At 40.9% G+C, this 21,629-nt stretch overlaps 1 protein-coding gene across 7 annotated transcripts in view; it reads right to left on the bottom strand.

The window, feature by feature from the left end:
- TAOK3 (TAO kinase 3) overlaps positions 1–21,629 on the bottom strand; it is a 237,520-nt gene that overhangs the window by 69,418 nt on the left and 146,473 nt on the right. For all 7 annotated transcript variants that reach the window (XM_033220428.1, XM_033220434.1, XM_033220430.1 and 4 more), the window contains 2 exons: positions 1,585–1,678; positions 133–214 (listed from right to left, as the gene is read on the bottom strand). In XM_033220428.1, coding sequence (XP_033076319.1) covers positions 133–214; positions 1,585–1,678 — 176 coding nt within the window. The remainder of the gene's footprint in view (positions 1–132; positions 215–1,584; positions 1,679–21,629) is intronic.

The following is a 21,629-nucleotide window of genomic DNA, read 5'->3' as shown; positions in this document are numbered from 1 at the left end:
TCTCTGGATACATGACAAGGCAGCACGTTCTAAACCACTTTGTCATGATGAGCTGCCACAGCAATGATTTATTATATTCCACTATAATACGACTTTAAATCCCCCTCCTCAAATATAAATTTGAAAAATTACCCTTAATAGTTCCGCTGATGTTGGCCTTTCCTGAGGTATTTTCTGCAAGCAGTAATCAACAAATCTCCTAAAGGAGTCTGTCCTGTGTGTGCAAATACACAAAAGAAAATAAGCTCAGGGTCTGTAGAGCACACTGATTACTTAAAACAATGTTCATTCAAGAGAAAATTTTGCATTTAAGGAGATCAGGAATATCAGGAGATATCTGGAATATCTCCTTTGGAATATCAGGAGAACTGGAGCATTTTCAAGTTACGATATCTAAAATTAATTCTTTTGGATAATGAGTAAGGACAAGTTTCAAGTCAGTCAACATACAAATACATCTTAACATACAAGGAAGGTCAACTCATAATATATATCAGAAAACAAAAATACTACATTTATATAAAATAGTTTTATGTACATTTTTCTCTCCAAAGACAACAATTCTTATAGTCTCCACTCTATATTCTTTTTTTTTTTTTTTTTTGAGACGGAGTCTTGCTCTGCCGCCCAGGCTGGAGTGCAGTGGCCGGCTCTCAGCTCACTGCAAGCTCCACCTCCCGGGTTCACGCCATTCTCCTGTCTCAGCCTCCCGAGTAGCTGGGACTACAGGCGTCCGCCTCGTCGCCCGGCTAGTTTTTTGTATTTTTTAGTAGAGACGGGGTTTCACCATATTAGCCAGGATGGTCTCGATCTCCTGACCTCGTGATCCACCCGTCTCAGCCTCCCAAAGTGCTGGGATTACAGGCTTGAGCCACCGCGCCCGGCCTAGTCTCCACTCTATATTCTTAATTACCAATTGTTAATTCCTCTATTACCCACAATCTATAACAAAGTAGTAAAATTTGGAGCATGAGCAATGCACAACCTGGGAGTAGGCTTCCTGAATAAAAACACTTCCTATCTTAAAAGTTCCATTTTATCCACTCTTCTTTAATATTGCCCCTTTTAAAATAACTCTTGTGGCCCAAATAGTTATAAAAATATCATACTTTTCAGCAAGGCACAATGTATCTGAATAGATAATGCATGCTCTATCTCAACACATTTAAGTGTACATGTAGTTTAAAAAAACAAAAGACAACTGGACAAATAATGACATCATAGAGGGCCCCTTATCTCTGCTGAGAAGTGGTATCAGCTGAGATGATCAATACAAGACCATCACGGCCTGGGACAGTAGACTTGTTAGGAGGGTAGCAGGGCATCTTCCCTGCAGGATTTCGGTTACTAGTCACACTAAGAACACAGTGCAAGCCATGATGAAGGCAAAAAGAAGTAAATCTATGCATGTGTTCATGTGTGGACAGCTGATGCTTGTGAGGCATCAACATACAATGTGAGGCAACAACATACAATGAAGGAAAGAAATGCCTTCTAGGTCAGATATTTAAAATGTAAGGTAATAAAAATGCCAAATACATATGGTGATTTTCTTAGAGATTTCAAATGATAGCAGAGTCTTACCATTCATTAGACTGTAACGTTGGGGAGTCATTCTGAGCAATGTGATATAAGGCACTCATTGCATTCATGTTGAAAAGGGGGGGCTTCCGTTCCGCTGGAAGAGGAAAGAAACACGATAAAGTAGTTCTTGAAGGAAATCAGGCAGACAGAGAAATAAGAAATGATAAGCAAAGCTTTGCTGCTAAATCAATAGCTCATTACTGTCATCATGCCACATAATCCACTTATTTTAATCTCTAAGGTTGGCCCAAGATAGCCATTCAGAAGCTGCTGGACATTAAATGTACATTGGCAAAGCTCCTAACAGAACCCATTTCAAAAGAGTGAAAGAAAAGTTTCTTTCTTTTTTTTTTCACATATCTTGAAAAAATTGGCTTTTGCATATTTTCCCACAATAGGTGTGAAGATTTTTGTATGTGCGTTTTAGCTCAAAAATATGTATTCTCTCCTTGAAGTCTGGGTATTTGGTAAAAAAGAAAAAGAAAAAATTCATATTCACTTTAAAAATTCAGAAAGTAAAGTAACATTGAATAAGGGAAAAAGATTACTATAAAATGCAATATATATATATATATTTTTTGAGATGGAGTCTCGCTCTGTTGCCCAGGCTGGAGTGCAGTGGCCAGATCTCAGCTCACTGCAAGCTCTGCCTCCTGGGTTTACACCATCCTCCTGCCTCAGCCTCCTAAGTAGTTGCGACTACAGGCGCCCGCCACCATGCCCGGCTAGTTTTTTAATTTTTTTAGTAGAGACGGGGTTTCACCATGTTAGCCAGGATGGTCTTGATCTCCTGACCTCGTGATCCGCCCGTCTCGGCCTCCCAAAGTGCTGGGATTACAGGCTTGAGCCACTGCGCACGGCCTAATTTTTGTATTTTTAGTAGAGATGGGGTTTCACCATATTGGCCAGGCTGGTCTTGAATTCCTGACCTCGTGATCCACCTGCCTTGGCCCCCCAAAGTGCTGGGATTACAGGTATAAGCCACTGTGCCCAGCCCCAAAATGAAACATCTTAAACATCACTAACAGAGTGGCTGGGCGCGGTGGCTCACGCTTGTAATCCCAGCACTTTGGGAGGCCGAGGCAGGCAGATCACAAGGTCAGGAGATTGAGACCATCCTGGCTAACACAGTGAAACCCCGTCTCTACAAAAAATAAATAAATAAAAATTAAAAAAAAATTAGCTGGGCATGGTGGCAGGTGCCTGTAGTCCCAGCTACTCAGGAGGCTGAGGTAGGAAAATGAAGTGAACCAGGGAGGTGGAGCTTGCAGCGAGCCAAGATCACACCACTGCGTTCCAGCCTGGGCGACAGAGTGAGACTCCATCTTAAATAAATAAATAAATAAATAAATAAATAAATAAATAAATAAAATTACTAACAGAGCAGGGGAGATAAGCCAATTCTATTCAGTAAATACTGTTTGACTTCTCATTCAGACCAAATAATTGCTAAGAGTGACGGTAGAGAGAGAAATGGGAAGGAGGAAGAAGAGTATAAATGATAAATAAAGTCTGGTCCACGGTGGCTCAAGCCTGTAATCCCAGCACTTTGGGAGGCCGAGACGGGCGGATCACGAGGTCAGGAGATCGAGACAATCTTGCCTAACACGGTGAAACCCTGTCTCTACTAAAAAAAAAAAAAAAAATACAAAAACTAGCCGGGCGAGGTGGCGGGCGCCTGTAGTCCCAGCTACTCTAGTCCCAGCTACTCGGGAGGCTGAGGCAGGGGAATGGCGTAAACCCGGGAGGCGGAGCTTGCAGTGAGCTGAGATCCGGCCACTGCGCTCCAGCCCGGGCGACAGAGCAAGACTCCGCCTCAAAAAAACAAAACAAAACAAAACAAAAAAAACAAAAAAAAAAAAAACAAAAAAAAAGAGAAACTCAGTGAGTCAGGCATTTATTTTTTAATTATTTACTTTTTGAGATGAGGACTTGCTCTGTTGCCCAGGCTGGAGTGCAGTGGCACAATCATGGCTCACTATAGGATTGACCTTCCAGGCTCATGAGATCCTCAACCTCTTGAGTAGCTGAGACTACAGGTGTGTGCCACCACGCTAGGCTAATTTAAACAATTTTTTTTTTTTTTTTGTATAGCAGTTGGGCGCATTGAATCACATCTGTAATCCCAATACTTTGGGAGGCCGAGGCAGGTGGATGACCTGAGGCCAGGAGTTCGAGACCAGCCTGGGCAATATAGTGAAACTGTCTCTACTAGAAATACAAAATTAACCAGGCATGTTGGCACAAGCCTGTAATCCCAGCTACTTGGGAGATTGATATAGAAGAATTGCTTAAACCCAGGAGGTGGAGGTTGCAGTGGGCTGAGATCGTACCCCTGCACTCCAGCCTGGGCAACAGAGTGAGACCCCGTCTTAAACCAGACTGGTATTGAACTCCTGGGCTCAAGCTATCCTCCTGCCTCAGCCTTCCACAGTGCTGGGATTACAGGCATGATGCACTGCATCTGGCCAGGTATTTCTTGGTAGAGGATTTATTCCTCTGCAGCCCACCATGATCTCTTTATTGGAACTCCTCCAACTCTCCCTTGGCATACTGGTCATTTGGCATGTGTTCACCTATTACATCTGCATCATCATACAAATCTTTTCTCTCAAAAGAAATCATATGCTCTAAGAGCACAAGATCTTATAACCTGAATATTCTTTTTCTTTTACTTATTCCCCCAGAATTTGTAATAAAATGCGATTCACACATTACGGGTTCCATTTGTGGATCAAAGGAAAGAAACAAGTCTCTAGTTCTGAGTACAGTTAATTTTATGCTATTTATTAGTTGTTATGGAATAGAAGATAAATCACTACCAGGCCAGGCGTGGAGGCTCACACCTGTAATCCCAGCACTTTGGGAGGCCGAGGCGGGTGGATCACGAGGTCAGGAGATTGAGACCATCCTGGCTAACATAGTGAAACCCTGTCTCTACTAAAAATACAAAAAAAAAAAAAAAAATTAGCCGGGCATGGTGGCCAGCCCCTGTAGTCCCAGCTACTTGGGAGGCTGAGGCAAGAGAATGGCGTGAACCTGGGAGGCAGAACTTGCAGCAAGCCGAGATCGTGCCACTGCACTCTAGTCTGGGCAACAGAGCGAGACTCCATCTCAAGAAACAGAAGAAGAAAGAAGAAAGAAGAAGAAAGAAGAAGAAGAAGAAGGAGAAGGAGAAGAAGAAGAAGAGAAGGAGGAGGAGGAGGTGGAGGAGGAAGAAGAAAGAAGAAAGAAGAATCACTATCTCTTACTACTGTGCTTACCCTAATGGATTTTTTTATCTAGTCCCACTTTCTAATTCATAATCTGATCTCTAGTTTCATCAGAGCACCTTAGTTTTTAGGTAAAGGCTCTTCTATTAACCACTTCTAAAATGACAAATTGGGCTTATTCTGTGCAGTTCAAAAAACAGAACAAGGCTAAGAAGTGAAGTTACAGAAAAGACATTTTCACTCACAGAAGGAAAAATTTGTGCACAGCCAGAGTAGTTAAAAAACAAAACAAGAAACCAGAATGGACAAGGTTGAAAAGTAGTAAACTTTGAGTCATTTGTATCACTTAAGCAGATGACAACTATACCTATTCATTTGTTATATTTTGGAGGGGCATCTTATAGTCTTGACTAAGTGATTTCTGCATCTCTGAAATATAGTAGTCTAGGCCAGGCAAGGTGGTTTATGCCTATAATCCCAGAACTTTGGGAGACCAAGTGGGTGGATCACCTGAGGTCAGGAGTTCGAGACCAGCCTGGCCCACAGGGTGAAACCTTGTCTCTACTAAAAATACAAAAGCCAGGAGTGGTGGCGGGCGCCTGTAATCCCAGCTACTTGGGAGGCTGAGGCAGGAGAATTGCTTGAACCCGGAAGGCGGAGATTGCAGTGAGCTGAGATCACGCCACTGCACTCCAGCCTGGGTGATGGAGTGAGGCTCTGTTTCAAAAATAAATTTAAAAAATTGAAATATAGTAGTCTATATATATATCTAGACAGTTACTTTATTGTGTATATATATGTATTTTATGTATATATATATTGTGTGTGTATATATATGTGTGTGTGTGTGTGTGTGTGTGTGTGTGTGTATATATATATATATTTGAGACGGAGTCTCACTCTGTCACCAGGCTGGAGTGCAGCATGCCTCAGCCTCCCGAATAGCTGGGACTACAGGCGCATGCCACCATGCCCAGCTAATTTTTTGTATTTTTAGTAGAGACGGGGTTTCACCATATTAGCCAGGATGGTCTCGATCTCCTGACCTCGTGATCTGCCCGCCTCAGCCTCCCAAGTATTTTTTATTGACCTCTCAATAGGATACTTTATACTTATCAAACAGATACTGGTATTACAGTGATATGAACTGTTAACAAGTGGAAATTTGGAAGTTGCTGTGTGGACAAATGGATTTCTATCTGTTTCAAATGCAAAAGATAAAAAGAAAATCTGGTTTGGGTTTATTTTTCAGGGGGCAGATTTTAGGAAGTTTGTAGAGCTTGGATTTCTGGCAACTTCAAGTATAGTCATCCCTAGGTATCTGTGGGGGACTGGTTCCCATTCTCCCCTGCATATACCAAAATCCATGGATCTCAACTTTCTTATATAAAATGGCATAGTATTTGCATGTAACCTGCACACATACTTCTGTCCGTATACTTTAAATCATCTCTAGATTACTTATGATATCTAGTATAATGTAAATTCTATGTAAATAGTTGTTATACCACATTGTTTAGAAAATAATGAGAAGAAAAAAAGTCTACGCATGTTCAGACTTGTATAGTTTTCTTGTCATTCTTTCCTAAACAACTTCCTATATAGACTCAACTCTCCTTTTTTTTTTTCCTGTATATTTCTGATCTGTGGTTGACTGAATTTATGGATGTGGAACCACAGATTGGGAGGACCAACCGTATTTAAAACCACATGGCAGCCTGGCCAACATGGTGAAACCCCATCTCTACTAAAAATACAAAATTAGCCAGACATGGTGGCTTGTGCCGGTAGTCCCAGCTACTTGGGAGGCTGAGGCAGGAGAATCACTTGAACCTGGGAGGTGAAGGTTGCAGTGAGCCAAGATCACGCCACTGCACTCCAGACTGGGTGACAGAGTGAGACCTTATCTCATAAATAAATAAAACCATGTGGAACTAGGAACTCATCATGTAACCATTAATGGCTTCCCATCATTCTTAGGACAAAGTCCGAATCCTTAAACATCTGTGACAAGAAAACGTTCAGTCTCTTGGACTTCATTATCATGGGTCTGGCTACCTCCGGAGCCCAATTCTGAGAAGTACCCAATTTTTCCCTCTCTCATGCTTTACGAGTGCTTCACTCAAAGAACCAAGCTTGGTGTTTTTCACAAACGCTGTTTTCTTGATCTGGACACCCCTTTCCCTTTTGCTCCCTAAACTTTATCTGGGTAAATCTTTTTGTGTATGTGTGTATGTGTCAGGGTCTTGCTCTGTTGCCCAGGCTGGAGCGCAGTGGCGTGATCAGCTCACTAACCTCAAACTCCTGGGATCAAGAGATTCTCCTCCCTCAGCCTCCCAAAGTGCTGGTATTACAGGCTAATTATCGACAATCCTTTCAGGTTTCATCTCGAATATAATTTCATTTCTACATGAATTTAATAAGTATGTATTCAGGATTTATTATATGTTTATAATCACTTCCTCGGGGAAGCCTTCCCTGACCTCTCAGACTAGGTCTCCTATTAGATTTTGTCATTGCAAATTATATTTTTTCCTTTCTTCCACATATCACAGCCCTAATTATTTGTGTAATTTTTTTGAGACAGACTCTTACTCTGTCACAAGGCTGGAGGGAGTGCATCTGGGCTTACTGCAGCCTTGACCTCCTGGGCTCACGTGATGCTCCCACTTCTGCCTCCTGAGTAGCTGGGATTATAGGCATGTGCCATCAAGTCCAGCTAATTTTTTTGCCTTTTTTTTTTTTTTTGTAGAGATGGGGTTTTGCCATGTTGCCTAGGCTGGTCTCAAACTCCTGGGCTGAAGTGATCTGCCCGCCCCAACCTCCCAAAGTGCTGGGATTATAGGCATGAGCCACCATGCCTGGCCTATTTGCATAATTATTTTCTTCCTTCCTTTCTTTCTTCCTACCTCCATCCCTCCCTCCTTCCTTCCTTCCTTTCCTCCTTCTCTCTCTCTCATTCAAGCCATCCTTCTACCTCACCCTCCCTAGTAGCTGAGACTACAGGCACATGTCACCAAGCTTGGTTAATTTTTTTAAGGTTTTTGTAGAGATGAGGTCTCATTATATTGCCCAAGCTTGTCTCAAACTCCCGGGCTCAGGCGATCCTCCCACCTCCTAAAGTGCTGGGATTAGAGGCATGAGCCATTGTGCTTAGCCTAATTCTTTATTTAATGTGTGTCTTCTTTGCTAAACTTCATGAGGGCAGGAGCAACGTCTATTATGTTCATCTCCGCATTCTCAGTGCTGAGAACAGTATCTGGTACACAGCAGGTGGCCCCAAATACTTTTAAATAAATAAATGAAGGTGAGGCAAATTAAAGCACACAATAAACTCTGTCAACAAAGAATCTTTGTTCAGCAAGTTATTACAAAAATGACTGAGAAGACACTGAGTCTCGGGGCTTATGAAAGATACTATGTGATGGCTTCATTCACTATTAGAAGGACTGGAACCCTCCCACTTACTGGCAAAAGGTTAAAAAAAAAAACCCCAGCTTCTCAGAACATTGAGTTGCATAGGAGAAACAGTGAAACAGCAGGGAAAGGAGACTGAAGCAAGAGAAAACCAAATTTGAAAAGAAAAGGATGAAAGAACAAAAACAAAAACAAAAAAACAACTCAGTTCAATAAAAGGCAGTAGCTTGGATTTGAAGCAGGAATGAGAAGGCCTATAAGTAGCAAGTGTTCTGCCCAGGAACAAGCAGAAAAAATGGCTAACCATGTGATGGTAGAAGAAATAATTCTAATAGAGAAGCACATGACTAAAGGTACTCTTACCATAGAACAGCTCCATAGTCTGGGGAGCATTCTCTGAGTATTAGCTTCAAGTGATCTCATCTATGTTCAAGTCTTTGCTAGATGTAACAAATAAATCCTCGGAGCAGTGGTGACAAGGCTCACTGCTGAGCCAGAATACTACAGAGTAAGGGCTGGCAAACTATGGCCCATGGGCCAAATTCAGCTATCAGCTCCTGCTTTTGTAAGTTTATTGGAACACAGCCATGCCTGTTCATTAATGTTTGTCTATGACTGCTTTCATGCTCCAACGGCAAAGTTGAGTAGTTATGATAGACATTGAATAGTCTCCAAAGCCTAAAATGCTTATTATATGTTCCCTCACAGAAAGTTTTTCAATACTTATTGTAGAATATAGTTTTCTTCTTCTTTTTTTTTTTTTTTTGAGACAGAGTCTCACTCTGTCGCCAAGACTAGAGTGAAGAGGCATGATCTGGGCTCACTGCAACTTCTGACTCCCAGGTTCAAGAGATTCTCCTGCCTCAGCCTCCTGAGTAGCAGGGATTACAGGTACATGCCACCATGCCTGACTAATTTTTGCATTTTTAGTAGAGAAGGGGTTCTCCATGTTGGCCAGGCGGCTGGTCTCAAACTCCTCACCTCAGGTGAACCACCTGCCTCGGCCTCCCAAAGTGCTGGCATTACAGGCGTGAGCCACTGTGCCTGGTCAAATACAGTAGTTTGAATACAGCTTATTCTACATACACAGCAGAATAGGTATTGGGAGTGCTTCTGAAGTCACCTTGTGATATGAAATACATATATATATATATATATATATATATTTTTTGAGACAGAGTCTGGTTCTCTCACCCTGGCTGGAGTGCAGTGGTGTGATCTCAGCTCACTGCAAGCTCCGCCTCCCAGGTTCACACCATTCTCCTGCCTCAGCCTCTCAAGTAGCTGGGACTACAGGCACAAGCCACCACACCTGGCTAATTTTTCTGTATTTTTAGTAGAGACCGGGTTTCACCATGTTAGTCAGGATGGTCTCGATCTCCTGACCTCATGATCTGCCCGCCTCTGCCTCCTAAAGTGCTGGGATTACAGGCGTGAGCCACTGCGCCCAGTGGAATACATATATTTTAAATGAAAGGAAAAAGGTAGAAGCATAAAAATGCTGAGCTAGCTACATTAAAAGAAAAAACAGTAGTTTCCCTTATAACTTAGAGACAACGATCAAGTTTTTGTGTATGATCAATCTGTTATGTAAGATCAAGGTTCAGGAAGGTCAGTTCAATCAAGTTTGTGGATACTGTTCTGCTTGGTAAAGATTAAACTAAATTAGAGTGCCTACATATGTTTATTGCAGCCCAATTTACAATCAGAAAGATATGGAATGAACCTAAGTGTCCACTGACCAATGAGTAAATAAAGAAAATGTGGTGGCCAGGCGTGGTGGCTCACGCCTATAATCCCAGCACCTTGAGAGGCCAAGGCGGGAGGATCATGAGGTCAAGAGATCGAGATCATTCTTGCCAACAGGGTGAAACTCCGTCTCTACTAAAAATAAAAAAATTAGCTGGGTGTGGTGGCACGTGCCTGTAGTCCCAGCTACTCGGGAGGCTGAGGCAGGAGAATTGCTTAAACTCGGGAGGCGGTGGTTGCAGTGAACTGAGATCATGCCACTGTACCCCAGCCTGGTGACAGAGTGAGACTCCCTCTCGGGGGGAAAAAAAAAAAGAACGAACTAAAGGAAGGAAGGAAGGAAGGAAGGAAAGAAGGAAGGAAGGAAGGAAGGAAGGAAGGAAGGAAGGAAGGAAGGAAGGAAAGAAATGTGGTATATATACACCATGGAGTACTACTCAGACAGAAAAAGTAATGAGATAATGCCTTTCGCAGTAACTTGAATGGAGCTGGAGGCAATTATTCTAAGAGAAGTAACTCAGGATTGGAAAACCAAACATAATTTATGTTCTCACTTATAAGTGGGTGCTAAGCTATGAATACGCAAAGGCATACAGTGTAATAAAATGGACTTTGGAGACTCAGAAGAGGAAGGGTAGGAGCGGGTGTGGGATAAAAGACTACATATTGGGTACAATGTACAATACTCAGGTGACAAGTACACTAAAATCTCAGAATTCACCACTATATAATTCATCCATGTAAACAAAAAACACTTGTACTACAAAAGCTATTGAAATAAAAAAATTTAAAAAACAAAATAAAATAAATCAGTGTCTAATGGGCTTAATTTTACTAAGAAAAATCAAAGAATACGCCTATCTTTAGACAAACACTACCTGAAAAAGCATAAGGGTTCTTTTCTTTTTCTTTCTTTTTTTCTGAGACGGAGTCTCGCTCTGTCGCCCAGGCTGGAGTGCAGTGGCATTTCGGCTCACTGCAAGCTCCGCCTCCCGGGTTCACGCCATTCTCCTGCCTCAGCTTCCCGAGTAGCTGGGACTGCAGGTGCCCGCCACCCTACCCGGCTAGTTTTTTGTATTTTTAGTAGAGATGGGGTTTCACTGTGTTAGCCAGGATGGCCTCGATCTCCTGACCTCGTGATTCGCCTACCTCGGCCTCCTAAAGTGCTGAGATTACAGGCGTAAGCCACAATGCCTGGCCTTTTTTTTTTTTTCCTTTGAGACAGAGTCTCGCTTTGTCTCCCAGGCTGGAGTGCAGTGGTATAATCTTGGCTCACTGCAACCTCCACCTCCTGGGTTCAAGCAATTCCCATGCCTCAGCCCCCCAAGTAGCTGGGACTACAGGTGTGTGCCACCACACCTGACTAATTTTTGCATTTTTAATAGAGACAGGGTTTTGCCATGTTGGCCAGTCTGCTCTAGAACTCCTGACCTCAAGTGATCTGGCCACTTTGGCCTCCTATAGTCCTGGAATTATAGGCATGAGCTGCCGCGCCCAGCCCGTTGACAACCATAATAACTAATGATCACAAAATAATCGCTACCATTTACTGAATTCCTACTGTATGCCAGGCACTCACTGCCTTAGGCATGTTATATATGTTATTCATAGTTCTCAAAACAGTAGCTTGGCAAGATAGGTATGATTTTTCCAATTTCCCAACTGAAGAAACTGAGGCTCAGCTAGGCTAAATAACGAAACCAAATCACATAGTGTTTACACTGAAATTTCAACCCAATCCTATCAGACTCCAAGGCCTGTGTTCTTTTTACTAGGTCATGGTACCTCTTCAGTAACTCTGTACATTTAAGGTAGATAGCACTAGTATTTCTTTTTTTCTTTCTTTTTTTTTTTTTTGAGACGGAGTCTCGCTCTGCCGCCCAGGCTGGAGTGCAGTGGCCGGATCTCTGCTCACTGCAAGCTCCGCCTCCCGGGTTCACGCCATTCTCCTGCCTCAGCCTCCCGAGTAGCTGGGACTACAGGCGCCCGCCACCTCGCCCGGCTAGTTTTTTTGTATTTTTTAGTAGAGACGGGGTTTCACTGTGTTAGCCAGGATGGTCTTGATCTCCTGACCTCGTGATCCGCCCGTCTCGGCCTCCCAAAGTGCTGGGATTACAGGCTTGAGCCACCGCGCCCGGCAACACTAGTATTTCAAAATGAAAAAGCTTTAGAAGACTATATATAACCCCTTCTCCCCAACGGCGATCACAATATTCATTTATTAATAGATAAACTATAAGGGGCTAATGTATAAGAAGAAAATTCCAGGCAGAGAACCTATAACATTTATATTTGTGTTTTGTTTTTTCCTGGAGAACTTATTTCTGGACACAGTTCATTCCCTGACAGTGCCGACAGACTATTTGCCACTTTCTACCATGATCTTTGCTGGTGAATTAAATGCCTGTAATTTAAACAGAAGAGAACCAAGATTAACTTCTCCTGAATATAATCCTGAAAAATAAACTATCTGGTGACTGGACAACTTCAGCCTCCAAGAGTTTTAACTAGTTCTGTCAACAGGAGATCAATTTACCCAAAGATAATTTCTTTCTTTTTTTTTTTTTAATTATACTTTAAGTTCTAGGGTACATGTGCACAATGTGCAAGTTTGTTACATATGTATACATGTGCCATGTTGGTGTGCTGCACCCATTAACTCGTCATTTACATTAGGTATATCTCCTAATGTTGTCCCTCCCTGTTCCCTGCACCCCACGACAGGCCCCGATGTGTGGTGTTCCCACCCTGTGTCCAAGTGTTCTCATTGTTCAATTCCCACCTATGAGTGAGAACATGCAGTGTTTGGTTTTCTATCCTTGAGATAGTTTGCTCAGAATGATGGTTTCCAGCTTCATCCATGTTCCTACAAAGGACATGAACTCATCCTTTTTTATGGCTGCACAGTAGTCCATGGTGTATATGTGCAACACTTTCTTAATTCAGTCTATCATTGGTGGACATTTGGGTTGGTTCCAAGTCTTTGCTATTGTCAATAGTGCCACAATAAACATACATGTGCATGTGTCTTCATAGCAGCATGATTTATAATCCTTTACCCAAAGATAATTTCTTAAACAGGATTAACCACTTAGGAGCTGTAGAGTTTGATCTTTAGGAAAGAGGGACAGTGTCAGTAACATTATCATCATCCTGCTTTTTGATGCCATCCCAGCAATTCAACTTCTAGATTAGGGTGTTTTTAAAAATATATATACTATTGTAGAAGAGACAGACACCATAACAAAAGGGGATAATGGGCTATTATGGTAAGAGATAGATAACAGAACAGAAGGGGACAGGACTATCCACAACTTTCCATGTAATTTCGATATTAAAAGTACAGCTTGGGCTGGGCGAGGTGGCTCATGCCTGTAATCCCATCACTTTGGGAGGCTGAGGTGGGTGGATCGCCTAAGGTCAGAAGGTTGAGAACAGCCTGGGCAACATGGTGAAATTCTGTCTCTACTAAAAATATAAAAATTAGCTGGGTGTGGTGGTGGGTGCCTGTAATCCCAGCTACTCGGGAGGCTGAGGCAGGAGAATCACTTGAGTCTGGGAGGTGGAGGTTGCAGTGAGCTTAGATGGCACCATTGCACTCTAGCCTGGGTGACAAGTGGGAGACTCCATCTCAAAAAAAAAAAAAAAAAAGTACAACTTAAAAATATACTATTTGTATTAACGTTTAGAATTTCATTATGCCCCAAATATAAAGAAAATAGCAAAATCATTGCTTACGGAATATCTGAAACAGTTTAACCTTCATCTTGCATGTTAAAAAAAAAAAAAAAAAACCCTTCTTTTACATGTCCATTAGCAAAATTAATGCTAGGGAGATGAAAATGTATGGTAAAGCTGTCAAAGAGGTACTTGTATGACTTATAACATTACAGATATAATAATTTTCAAGAAATTGCAGATAAATTAAATGTTCTTGGTAATAATTTTATTTTGTGAATATTTACTAAGCATCTACTATCACATTTCTTTGAGTTCGAGATGTCACTGACTGTAAGGTGTACTACTATTTAATATTCACCACTATTTCATAATATGTATTAACAGAAAAAATGCTGCCAACTATAAGAGGCTGTTGCCTATAAAATACCTCCTACTTTAAAAAAAGCATTTCCTTGTTTTTGACAAACTTGTATATATTTAAGGTGTACAATGTGATGTTTTGATGTTAATATACATTGATTAATCACAATTAATCTGTTCATTGCCTCATATACTTACTATTTTTTTTTTGTTGTAAGAACATTTAACATCATTTACTCTCTCGGCAATTTCAACTTTCAATGCATTTTACCATGTTGCCTCCTAGTGTTAAAGAGATGTTAAAATGGGCTGGGCACGATGGCTCATGCCTATAATCCCAGCACTTTGGGAGGCCGAGGTGGGTGGATCATTTGAGATCAGGAGTTCAAGACCAGTGTGGCCAATAAGGTGAAACTCCATCTCTACTAAAAATACAAAAATTAGGCCAGGCATGGTGGCTCACGCCTGTAATCCCAGCACTTTGGGAGGCTGAGGCAGACGGATCACGAGGTCAGGAGATCGAGACCATCCTCACTAACACGGTGAAACCCCATCTCTACTAAAAATACAAAAAATTAGCCAGGCATGGTGGCAGGTGCCTGTAGTCCCAGCTACTTGGGAGGCTAAGGCAGGAGAATGGCATGAACCCAGGAGACAGAGCTTGCAGTGAGCCGAGATCACGCCACTGCATTCCAGCCTGGGCGACAGAGCGAGACTCCATCTCAAAAAAAAAAAAAAAAAAAAAAAATTAGCTGGGTGTGGTGGCAGGCATCTGTAGTACCAGCTATTTGGGAGGCTGAGGCAGAAGAATCGCTTGAACTCAGGAACCAGAGGTTGCAGTGAGCCAAGATTGTGCCACTGCACTCCAGCCTGGTGACAGAGCAAGACTCTGTCTAAAAAAAAAAAAAAAAAAAAAAAATATATATATATATATACCGACTTGAGATAATTTGACCAAAGTCAGACAACTACAAAATGGCAAAATAAGAACTGAAGTTTATCTGACTGCAGAGTCTATGCTCTTTAGCACAGTTTGATACTACCACTTTGATCAATTTGCAGAAATAGCTGTCACAGAGGATTAGACAATTTGGGAGAAGGCTACTTTGTCCTTTAATTCAGTAAATCATTTTACAAAATGCAATCAAAGTTAGGCTGATATAGAGAACATGTAGTTATACATATTTCAATTCATTTTTATAAGAAGGTAAAATCAGAAAGCACATATAAGGGGCTGTCTTAAGAGAAGAAGTACTAAGGTATCTCTTGGGGTCTGTACCTGTGTCCAGTGTCAATTGCTGTTGACATTTTAGTTATTTACACCTACATGGTACAAAACCTGATGTGCTGATGATCCTGAATCATCATAAAAGGGTATATATAGCTTGTTCCATTGAAGAAGATTGGAAAGGGAAGAATCCATGTCAAATTTCAGAAAGATTTTGGTAAGAAAAATCTGGTTAAGGCCGGGCGCGGTGGCTCAAGCCTGTAATCCTAGCACTTTGGGAGGCCGAGACGGGCGGATCACGAGGTCAGAAGATCAAGACCATCCTGGCTAGCACAGTGAAACCCCGTCTCTACTAAAAATACAAAAAAAAAACTAGCCGGGCGAGGTGGCGGGCGCCTGCAGTCCCAGCTGCTCGGGAGGCTGAGGCAGGAGAATGGCGGGAACCCGGGAGGCGGAGCTTGCAGTGAGCTGAGATCCAGCCACTGCACTCCAGCCTGGGTGGCAGAGCGAGACTCCGTCTCAAAAAAAAAAAAAAAAAAAAAAAAAAAAAAAAAAAGAAAAATCTGGTTAAAACCATGGGTAGGCACTAACTGTAAAGTTCAACGCAGGTGGCACATTCTTTTAAAGGGTCATAACTGAGGTGTTGCTACGATGGTCTCAGTGTTATAAGTAAAATTTTGGTTTATTTATTTATTTATTTATTTTTTGAGATGGAGTCTCGCTCTGTCACCCAGGCTGGAGTGCAGTGGCCGGATATCAGCTCACTGCAAGATCCGCCTCCTAGGTTTACGCCATTCTCCTGCCTCAGCCTCCCGAGTAGCTGGGACTACAGGCGCCCGCCCCCTCACCTGGCTAGTTTTTTGTATTTTTTAGTAGAGACGGGGTTTCACCATGTTAGCCAGGATGGTCTCGATCTGCTGACCTCGTGATCCGCCCATCTCGGCCTCCCCAAAGTGCTGGGATTACAGGCTTGAGCCACCGCGCCCGGCCAATTTTGGTTTATTTTTATAAAATATTACTTATTTTATATTTTACTATAACACTGAGACATCGTAGGAACTCCTCAGTTATGGCCCTTTAGAGGTACTGTGACCTCTAAAAGTAGCATAATTTTATATGGCCTAAAATATAAATTACAAAAACCAAAAATAATCCTATATATGAATACAAGTAGCTGTTACTGAGCACTTGCTATATGCCAGGCACTATGTTAAATACTTTACCTAAGTTATCTTATTGAAGTCTGTAAATATCTATGATATATTCATTGTTATTTTTACTTAGATGAGAAACTGAGGATTAGGGAAGTTAACAAAATGATCTGAATCACACAGCCAGAATCAACATGCTACACAGCTCCAGGAGGGATCATTTGCATCCTAGACTATGTGAATGCCTGATGGCATTATGTTACAGCCACACATGGTGGTCCTGCCAGCTAAGTGCTGGTAAAGCCAAGATTCACATCCAGGGTGTCTAATTCTAAAACTTACTCCATACTGCTAACTCTATGCTATGCACAGAATAGTTTTGTTCCCCCAAAGGAATATATATTTATTTCTAATTCTTGAAAAGTTCAATTATTCAATATTTAAAATACATAAAATTTTGCAGAATATTATAACAGACACCTATCACTTAGATTTACTATAATCTTGTCATATTTGTTTCGGGTCCTTTTTCTTCTTAAAAAAATAAGAAAGTAGATACAGCTCTATTTGCCTTCCTTTCTCCAGAGAGTTTACTGTTCTAGAATTATATCTTTACAACTGTATTCTTATGTTTTATTAGTATATATACCTTTTTTTCTTTTTTTTTTTTGAGATGGAGTTTTGCTCTTGTCGCCCAGCTGGAGTGCAATGGTACGGTCTCGGCTCACTGCAACCTCCGCCTTCTGGGTTCAAGCAATTCTCCTATCTCAGCTTCCCAAGGAGCTGGGATTACAGGCAAGCACCACCATGCCCAGTTAATTTTTGTATTTTTAGTAGAGATGGGGTTTTACCATGTTGCTCAGGCTGGTCTCAAACCCCCGACCTCTGGTGATCCATCTGCCTTGGCCTCCCAAAGTGCTGGGATTACAAGCGTGAGCCACTGTGCCTGGCCAGTATATAAATAGTTCTAACAGTATATAAAAGAACTTATAAAATTTTCATAACTGGCATCATACCGTACCTTTACTTTTGCAATTTTATTTGTTCACTAAATATTCAATGTTATGGTTTTGAGATTTATCCATGATGAAACATGTAGATCCAGTTCATTCTTAACTATGATACAGTATTCCATGATTTATTTATACATTGGATAAGAATTTAGGCTAGTTCTACCTTTTCTGGCTACTATAAAAACAACTGCACCCTTGTATGCACTTTCCAGTGTGTATGCATATGGAGTTCTTGCTTCCTTAGCAGTTTTTCCAAATTTAGTATTTGAAGACTTGAAACTCTTGCCAATCTCATCAATGTGAAATTGTTTCCAATTGCATTTCTCTAATTACTAATGAGGCTTAGTGTCTTCTGATATTTGTTGTCCATTTAGGTTTCCTCTTCAATGAATTACTTAATCATATTCCTTTTTATTTTTATTTGAGATAGGGTCTTACTCCCATCACCCAGGCTACAGTGCAGTGGTGTGATCATGGTTCACTGCAGCCTTGACTTCCTGGGTTCAGGTGATTCTCCTACCTTAGCGTCACTTAATGATATTCCTTACCCATTTCTCTACTGTTTTTTTTTCTTTTTCTTTTTTTTCCTATTTTTTTGAGACAGAGTTTTGCTCTTGTCACTCAGGCTGGAGTGCAGTGGTGCGATCTAGGCTCACTGCAACCTCCGCCTCCCAGGTTCAAGTGATTCTCCTGCCTCAGCCTCCCTAGTAGCTGGGATTATAGGCATGCACCACTACACATAGCTAATTTTGTATTTTTAGTAGAGACAAGATTTCACCATGTTGGCCACGCTGGTCTCAAACTCGACCTCAGGTGATCTGCCCACCTTGGCCTCCCAAAGTGCTGAAATTACAGGCATGAGCCAGCGCATCTGGCCGGCTTTTTCTTTTTCAGAAATAAATTGTAGGAGTTCTTTATAAATTTTGGACCAATACTTTGTTGGTTAAATGTATTTCAACTACCTTCTCCTAGTCCATGGCTTATCTTTTAATGTTTGTGCTTTACATGGTTTTATATTTTAAAGTAGGAAAAGTTATATTTGTCATTATGTTTTAAAAAACACTGATTAGAAAAGTTCTTCATTATACTTGTAAAGGTATTTTAGAGTAATAATAATAACAAAACTAGGCCTGGAGTGGTGGCTCACGCCTGTAATCCCAGCACTTTGGGAGGCTGAGGTGGGTGAATCATGAGGTCAGGAGATCAAGACCATCCTGGCTAACACAATGAAACCCCATCTCTACTAAAAATACCAAAAATTAGCCAGGCATGGCGGCATGCACCTTTGGTCCCAGCTACTAGGGATGCTGAGGCAGGAGAATCACTTGAACCTGGAAGGCGAAGGTTGCCATGAGCCAAGATCACGCCACTGCACTCTAGCCTGGGAGACACAGTGAGACTCTGTCTCAAAAAAAAAAAAAAAAATAATAATAATAATAATAACACTACATGCCAGGCCATGTTCTAAGCATATTATAGATACGAATTAATCTTCATAACAACCCCACAAAGTGGGTACTATCATTATTTCTATTTTACAGATGAGGAAACTGAGGCATTGGGGGGCTTCTTCTAAATGTTTTAAAGTTTTACTTTCAGGCATTTAATCAATCTAAAATTTATTTTTGTGTATGACATAGCTAGGAATCCAGTTTTAGTTTTATCATATAATTAACAAATTTCTCAGTATTATTTATCAAATGAGCCATCCTTTCCCCATTGATCTGTAATGGCTTTTCTGTCTTATACCAAAATCTGACTCATACTAGAGTTTCCCAGTCTGTTTATTGGATACTAGTCTTTTCCCGCACCAATACCATATGGATTTAATTATTATGGTATGGGTTTTGGGGCAGTGATTCTTCTGTCCAAATTCTATTTCTTCAAAGTTGTTTTAGCTAATTTTGGTCCTATGACTTCTGGGATTACCTTGTGAAGTTCTTTTTTATTATCTATCTATCTATCTATCTATCTATCTATCTATCTATCTATCTATCTGTTTGAGACTGAGTCTCGCTGTGTCGCCCAGGCTGGAGGGCAGTGGCGTGATCTCGGTTCACTGCAAGCTCCGCGTCTCGGGTTCACGCCATGCCATTCTCCTGCCTCAGCCTGCCATTCTCCTGCCTCAGCCTGCCGAGTAGCTGGGACTACAGTCGCCCGCCACCATGCCCGGCTAATTCGTTTTGTATTTTCAGTAGAGACAGGGTTTCACCGTGTTAGCCAGGATGGTCTCCATCTTCTGACCTCGTGATCTGCCCTCCTCAGCCTCCCAAAGTGCTGGGATTACAGGCATGAACCACCACGTCCGGCCTGCCTTGTGAAGTTTTACATAGTATTGCTGGCAGTTCGTTATAAGCCCTTTTTAAAACATGCAAATATTTTTGCTGAGTGGCCCCCAAAATCAATATGAATAACTTTGATCAATTTCCTTTGGAGTGAAATAAAGAGTAGCACCATATTATAACCTAAAAAAGAAATTAATCACCTCAATATCCATCAATACAAGACGAGTTAAATAAACTATGGTATATCCATGTAATGGAATAATATGATGCTATTAAAATGATGAAAAACATGTCTAAGTTAGTCACATAAAACAGATCTCCAAGATATTATTAAGTGAAAAACCAAAGTACAGAACCACATATATACGTTACCTTGGGTGTGAAAAGGAATATAGGAAGTGTATGTTCATGTTTGTTTGTATATTGACTAAGAAGATCTGGAAGGACACACAAGTTAATAAAGTGGTTCCCTGTGTATGTTGGCAGGGGTGGGGTAGGAACTGTGTAGATAGGGCAGGGGTGGAAGAATACCTTTCATTGTATGTCTTTTTATGTTTTTTGATTTACAAACCTTGTGATTCTGCTACCTAATTGAAAAAAATAAGTAAATATTCAAATTTTCCTCCAGGAATTCTCTTTGTTTGTTTTTTTTGTAAATTAATACTTCCTTAATGTAAAAAAAAAAAATCCAGACAAATTGTGCATTTTTATCATATGTTGTTTTTGTTGGAAGGGGTCAATGAAACATTGGCAATGTAATATAAAGTATCCAAAGTTGGCCTAACATTTTAGGAAGAGAGAAAACTGTAGTCTGTGAATCAAACTAGAACTCAGAAATTCTTATAGGATCAATTTGGAAACCTGAATAGAATTACATGAAATTAATATCTTCAAAAATTAGATGAATAATTTTTTTAGGCCAGGTACAGTGGCTCATGCCTGTAATCCCAGCACTTTGGGAGGCCAAGGCAGGTGGATCATCTGAAGTCAGGAGTTCGAGACCAGCCTGGCCAACATGGCAAAACCCCATCTCTACTAAAAATACAAAATTAGCCAGGTGTGGTGGTGCATGTCTGTGATCCCAGCTATTTGGGAGGCTAAGGCAGAAGAATTGCTTGAACCCAGGAGACAGAGCCAAGATTGTGCCACTGCAATCCAGCCTGGGTGACAGAGCAAGACTGTGTCTCAAAAAAAAAAAGAAAAAAAGAATTTTTAAAAAACGGATTTTAAAAAAAGTTTTAACATTTTTTATTTAAAATTTACAAAAATATGTAGATAAAGGCAGTATTATGCTGTAGCTAGCTCATATTGTCTTTGGAAGGCCCATTGTGCACATCTTTCCCCAGTTTCACATTTAGTGGATAGCATTGGCTATAGTAGAGTATCTACACCCTGGAAATTGGCAAAGCTACAAATCAAGGCCTTTCCCCCTCTCCACAAGAGATTCATTTGTTAAATTTACCAGTATACCATTGGATAGAAGTAAGTTTAAGATATATTAAAGTTCAAAATATACAACCAAAGGAGAGATTCTGTGGCACTTTAGGCAATTTTAGATAACTGCAACAATATTTGGGGAATAACTTCATGGCTGAGGTTTATCTTCTAACAAAAGGTTTTCTTCACAATTGTGCTCTACATGGGTCAAATATAGTTTTAGAGTCAGATCCCTGATAAGCTTTCTATTACTTTTTCAGATTTCTCTAATACAAGTTGGAGTATAAATTAAGGTAATGGAAACTCCCATAAAGGTAGGACATATATTATCACTCATAGTATGGAGAATGGGTATTTTTCATATATTACTGTGTACTATTTTGTATTTCATTTGTTAGCTGCCATATCTGCTTCAACTCCTTCAATTAAATTAATAATATGAGGCTGGGCGTGGTGTCTCAAATCTGTAATTCCAGTGCTTTGGGAGGTAGAGGTAGGCAGAGCATTTGAGC

This window comes from Trachypithecus francoisi, unplaced genomic scaffold (genome assembly GCF_009764315.1).
Source record: "Trachypithecus francoisi isolate TF-2019V2 unplaced genomic scaffold, Tfra_2.0 Lachesis_group11, whole genome shotgun sequence".
Classification (NCBI taxonomy): domain Eukaryota; kingdom Metazoa; phylum Chordata; class Mammalia; order Primates; family Cercopithecidae; genus Trachypithecus; species Trachypithecus francoisi.
This window is presented reverse-complemented; position numbering and strand designations above follow the sequence as displayed.